The 5,382-nt window shown below is 41.0% G+C and overlaps 1 protein-coding gene across 1 annotated transcript; it reads left to right on the forward strand.

Annotated features, from left to right (window-relative positions):
* The first annotated feature begins 1,898 nt into the window (after window positions 1-1,898).
* On the forward strand, window positions 1,899-4,271 carry LOC108250341 (cornifelin homolog B-like). Its single transcript, XM_017440186.3, has 4 exons — window positions 1,899-2,055; window positions 2,410-2,522; window positions 3,018-3,175; window positions 3,823-4,271. Exons 2-4 carry the CDS (start codon window positions 2,417-2,419, stop codon window positions 3,943-3,945), a joined length of 387 nt encoding a protein of 128 aa, XP_017295675.1. The 5' UTR covers window positions 1,899-2,055; window positions 2,410-2,416; the 3' UTR covers window positions 3,946-4,271.
* The last annotated feature ends 1,111 nt before the right edge of the window (window positions 4,272-5,382 follow it).

The following is a 5,382-nucleotide window of genomic DNA, read 5'->3' on the forward strand; positions in this document are numbered from 1 at the left end:
ACCTGTCTGTCCATCCATCCATCCATCCATCCATCCATCCATCCATCCATCCATCCATCCATCCATCCATCCATCCATCCATCCATCCATCCATCCATTCATCCATCCAGATGTTTCCTGTCCTGTTGGCTGCTTTCTCCTGGTTACAGATGTTAAAACTGCAGTCAGTCCATCACTGAGACAACCTGAGGACAAACTAACCAACACTTCGGTGGAAAGTTCTCTGACTCTGAAGTTCTTGAAATGTTTCTCCTGTGGAACGATGTCTGAAACAGTCCACCTTAAACGGACTCATATGTTTAAGGATTTAAGGTGGCGGTTCCAGTAAGACTCTTTCTGTTTGAGGTGATGAGAAGCAGCTTATCTCTGGTGCGTTCAGGTTCCAGTCAGGAATGTGGGGCAGGGCAGTTTCTGTTTTTTTTACGCTGATATAAATCACTTTTTCTTCTTTTGTTTGCCGTTTTTCTCCTGCCTGCTGTTGTGTTCTTAGGACGACACAGTGAGTGCATCTCTGTCCTGCTGCTGTTATTACTTCTTGTCACCAGAGGGCGCCACTGAGACAGCACACCAACACCGTCCATCCTTCTGACTCGGAGTGAACACTCAGTCCTCCTGTCAGCAGCTTTCTGCTGGTTTTGGTTCTTTAAACAGTTCTTCCATCAGCTGAGCCTTTGTCCTCCGATGTTCTCCGTGTTTGATGCGGTTTGACGTTTAATAAAACGTCTCTCGGTGGTAATAGTACCGATGGGTGAGGTCTTTTATTCAGGAAGCCTCTGATTTTAAAAGGGAAACAAAGGATGTCTGGCAAAGTGGAGCTCAGTTTTCAGTTTTGCTTGAGATGGAAAAACCATTCCTACATGTATAATTCTGTGAAAAAGTCTTAATCCGTCCTTTATTTTCAGCCGGACTTCGTCGTGTTCTTTAAGGGGTTTGGATCTGTAGTTCTTCAGACTTTCTGAAGGTCTTCCAAAGTTTTTATTTAGACTTTTTCCGCTCAGTTTCCTCTCCTGACTGAAACAATGTTTGTTTTGTCTCTATAAAGCTGACCCATGAATCACTGGAGCAGAAAAAGGGCAGCAAAGAAGAAGTGTTGATTCACAAACAAACAACTGATTTTAAATTTAGTTCCAAAGATGCAATTTATTCACATTTCTTTTTATGAATCACTAATAATAATTTGATACTAACAAGGAGATTCCTTACAGATATTTTACTGTCAGAACAGGTTTAGTTACCCAGCTTTCATACAAGCAGGGATAAAAACATAAAAAAAAAAACCTTTAAAATGCAAAATCTATAAACAGAACTGACCCCTTTGGTTGTTTTATGTTTTCACTTCTGTCAGATAATCTGGAACAGATCAGTTTAACCACAGATACTCAGAAACAGAAAAAGTCCTGAACTGATTAAATCTGTTGGAAATGTTTCTGGATTAAAACTACAAACTGTCCGACTTCCTGGAAAGCCAAACAGAGCCTTTCCTCGGTTCAGCGTCGTTCCTTGAATCCGACGCCTCAGTCATGAATTCAAGAGACTTTAAAAGGCCGAACCTGTGGAACAGGAATAAAAGTCAAAGGTAAGAGTGTGTATCTGTCAGAAAGATGAGTCTTAATGGAGGTAAAAGGTTTTTAGATGCGAATCTTGAGCTTCAAAGATGGACTTTACAAAAATATAGTTGCCATATTTTATGATTTTATTGGCTAATTCTAAGAACTTCACTCAGATATTTAACAGGTGTGTTTTATCTCCACAAAAATGCTTCATTTCTGTAATTAAAGTTGCATAACTCATAGTTTCTGTCCCGTTCTGTCAGAAATCATTTTTTCCACTTTCAGACTCTGACATCAGCTTCGACCCAACCCTCATCTTCAATCTGCACAATACATCAAAGCTTTTCATGTAAAAACAGAAGAAGAAGAAGAACCGGTGTGTCCAGTCTGTTGGGTCAGCTGATGTTCCGGCTCGTATTTTTGACTTGATTAAAGGAAGGATTCTTCAGAACCGAGGTCCAGCTCAGGAAGACACCGAGGTGAGACGTAAACTACATCTGCTGAGGTAATTATTCATTTATTTGTCATTTTAAAAGCTAAAATCTTATCATTTAATAAAAAAAGCCTTCCTGTGGTTTGGTCTTTTTTAAATCTTAATTGACTCAAATTGTTTGTGACGCTCCTATAAGGGACATTCAGAAGAAAACACATCTATGAGAATTTTTTTTGTTAATTATATTTAGGATCAAAGAGAAAAGCTGGAACTGGATGAACGGTTGTGTGTCTGTGTTTATATCAGACATTAAGGACATTCTACTGTAATTCATTTATGAGAAATGAGGAGCGATGACAGAAAAGCCAGCCTATAATTACCTGTCAGGATGAGAACCTGGTTCAGGACGTCTCGTCGTGTTTTCAGGTCCACCATGGCGAACAGGATGGTGGTGTCGCAGCCGCAGCCCGTGATGGAGACACGGGACTCTCAGGAGTGGGGCTCAGGGATATGTGACTGCTGCAGTGATTTACGCTCATGTAAGTGTTTAACACAAACTGTTCCCTGTCCTGACGCCTCCACCATCCTAACGACCACCGACCCGAAGCTCCATCTTTAAACGTACGACTGAGAGTGCAGCTTCCTGTCCGCCGTCTTCATTTCAGGCGGTCCTGGACACACCGTCAGTGTGTGAAGAGTCAGAGAAAGTCAGACTTTCCTGATAAGAACCAGATCACCATGGAAACAGGCTCGAGCAAATCGTTCATTTATTCTGTTTGATAATATCCCAGACAGAAAAACCAGACTAACAGCATTTATTATTTTAAATAGTTTAGGTTAATTAAACTTCAGCAAACATTCACTCAGACTGAATCGAATCATCTTTCTAATCTTCTTCATAAAGAGCTGATTTGTTGGAAGAGGAGTGACACGATTACCTCCCAGTGTCACAGAAACAACACGAAGGAATTCAGACACTTCCTCATATTTTCCTTTGTTCGTCTCTTTGTGCTCAACCTGAACTTCTTCTGAAGGCTGCTTCGCCTTCTGGTGCTGCCCCTGCTTCGCCTGCCAGACCTCGAAAAGGTTCGGGGAACATCTCTGCGCTCCTCTGCTGGACGTCTGTGGTTACGTCATCCCACCGATCACCATGTCCATGAGGGTCGCCATGAGACACCGCTATGGCATCAAGGTAAGACAGAAACCTTCTCCGCTTCTACACTCACTGACTGAAAGTCTATAAAACTGACCATAATCCCAATCCCAAATTAAGAAGCTTTATATCCTTTGTCTGTAGTTAGGAAAGCCCTATTCAGAAAAGTTGTAAGATGTAAATAAAATCAGAACGTGAGGATTTGCAGAACTCATGAACTCGTAAACATATTTAATCCAGGAGCAACAAAAGGCTGTAAAGGTTGGATGTACGAATCAGAACCAGCTGGAGGAGCTTTTAGTAAATAATCAGGTTAAACATCAGCAGGTCAGTGAGAGGAGAGGAGATAAAAAGATCATTTAGAGGCTGAATGTGTCAGAAGGAAAGACGGGCAGAGGTTCACCAGGCTGACAGGAACTGAGGAACACTTTCAGAATAAAGTTCCTGAATGAAAAACCAGAAAAACTCTGAAAGATTTGAAGAATGTGCAGAACTCTCTGAGGTCAAAGGTCGACAGTTGTGATGTTCGGGCCCTCAGGGGCTGCTGCATTTTCAAAATAAAGCTTGTATATTCCCTTCTTCGCTGAGATGATTACAGCAGTGAAGAAAAAGAAGAAGAAGAAGAAGAAGAAGAAGAAGAAGGACGTCAGGAGCAGCTTATCTAACGGGTTTGACTCGATCCGCAGGGCTCGCTGCCGCTGGACTGCGTGTGCGCCACCTTCTGCCCCGTCTGCACCTGGTGCCAGATGTCTAGGGAGATGGACCGCAGGAACATCCAGGTCGTCCTGGTCAACGCCAAGAACACATGAGCTCGCCGTCATGGCTGCCGCGGGGCGAGACGAGACGAGATGAGACGGGACAGATCAGTGCAGCTGTAACTGCTGGGAGAAATGAGTTTAATTTAATCCTGCACCGTACAGAGCTACGAAACCGATTATTGATTTAAACTTTGTGATTAAATGTAAAATTTAAAATATTAGTTTTTGATCATGAAAGAAGAAAAACCAAGAAATGATCTATTTTTCTTGTAAATATAACTTCTATTTCTATCTGTTTTTAGATTATGCCTGAAAATTATATAAACAAATCCACAATTTATTTTACGTATCATTTTAAATTTAAAATAAAGCATCTAAAAAACGATTGTTGTTAATTTTGGTTACTTAAACAGAAAGAAAGTAAATATTTGAGGTATATATAACCTAGTTTACATGTGTTTCATGATAATTTATTTGCTCTGTTTTCACTTCATTCAATCATTAAATTATTATTTTTATTTTAACAAAGAGTTTAAAGTTTAAACTTTCAGCAATAAGAAGAAAAATTAAAACCTTAAACTGTAAAACACGAAGCGACCAGCAGAGGGCGACAGAGGATTCACAACCAGTTCTCAGGGTCACTGTGGGACATGCTGTCCTCCTGTCTCCCAGTGGGACATGCTGTCCTCCTGTCTCACTGTGGACATGCTGTCCTCCTGTCTCACGGTGGGACATGCTGTCTTGTTCCTGTCTCATAGTGGACATGCTGTCCTCCTGTCCCAGGGACATGCTGTCCTGTCTCACTGTGGACATGCTGTCCTGTCTCACTGTGGACATGCTGTCCTCCTGTCTCACTGTGGACATGGTGTCCTGTCTCACAGTGGGACATGCTGTCTCTTTAAGCCTCTTGAAAAAAAAAGAATTCTGCTCGTTTTTCGGCACGTTTGCTTGATTTTTAGCCTTTAGCTCCTGTTTTAGCTTTTAGCTCCTGTTTTAGCCTTTAGCTCCTGTTTTAGCCTTTAGCTCCTGTTTCAGTCTTTAGCTCCTGTTTTAGCCTTTAGCTCCTGTTTTAGCTTTTAGCTCCTGTTTTAGCTTTTAGCTCCTGTTTTAGCCTTTAGCTCCTGTTTTAGCCTTTAGCTCCTGTTTCAGTCTTTAGCTCCTGTTTTAGCCTTTAGCTCCTGTTTCAGTCTTTAGCTCCTGTTTTAGCCTTTAGCTCCTGTTTAAGCCTTTAGCTGTTGTTTAGCTGGTTTTAGCTGCTGCAGTCACTCAGGATTCTCACTGCAGAAAAGAACTTTTTCCGGATGAATAAAAGCTGGACTGATGGTCATTTATTTTATTATTTCTGATCAAAAACAGCTGGAAGGAAAAGACTAAATTAATCTAAATGAACCAAGAAATATTCCTAAAAGCTCCGTTTGAACCTAAAGGAAAAATCAATATTTGTTCTTTATGACAAAGAAAGATTTTAAAACTTCAACGTTTAGATTC

This window comes from Kryptolebias marmoratus, linkage group LG13, assembly GCF_001649575.2.
Source record: "Kryptolebias marmoratus isolate JLee-2015 linkage group LG13, ASM164957v2, whole genome shotgun sequence".
Classification (NCBI taxonomy): Eukaryota; Metazoa; Chordata; class Actinopteri; order Cyprinodontiformes; family Rivulidae; genus Kryptolebias; species Kryptolebias marmoratus.

Coding starts and splice junctions, on each gene's coding strand:
- LOC108250341 (XM_017440186.3), top strand. CDS start 2,417: ATGGCGAACAGGATGGTGGTGTCGCAGCCGCAGCCCGTGATGGAGACA. Junction 2,523..3,017: donor CTGCAGTGATTTACGCTCAT/GTAAGTGTTTAA, acceptor CTTCTTCTGAAG/GCTGCTTCGCCTTCTGGTGC. Junction 3,176..3,822: donor GACACCGCTATGGCATCAAG/GTAAGACAGAAA, acceptor CTCGATCCGCAG/GGCTCGCTGCCGCTGGACTG.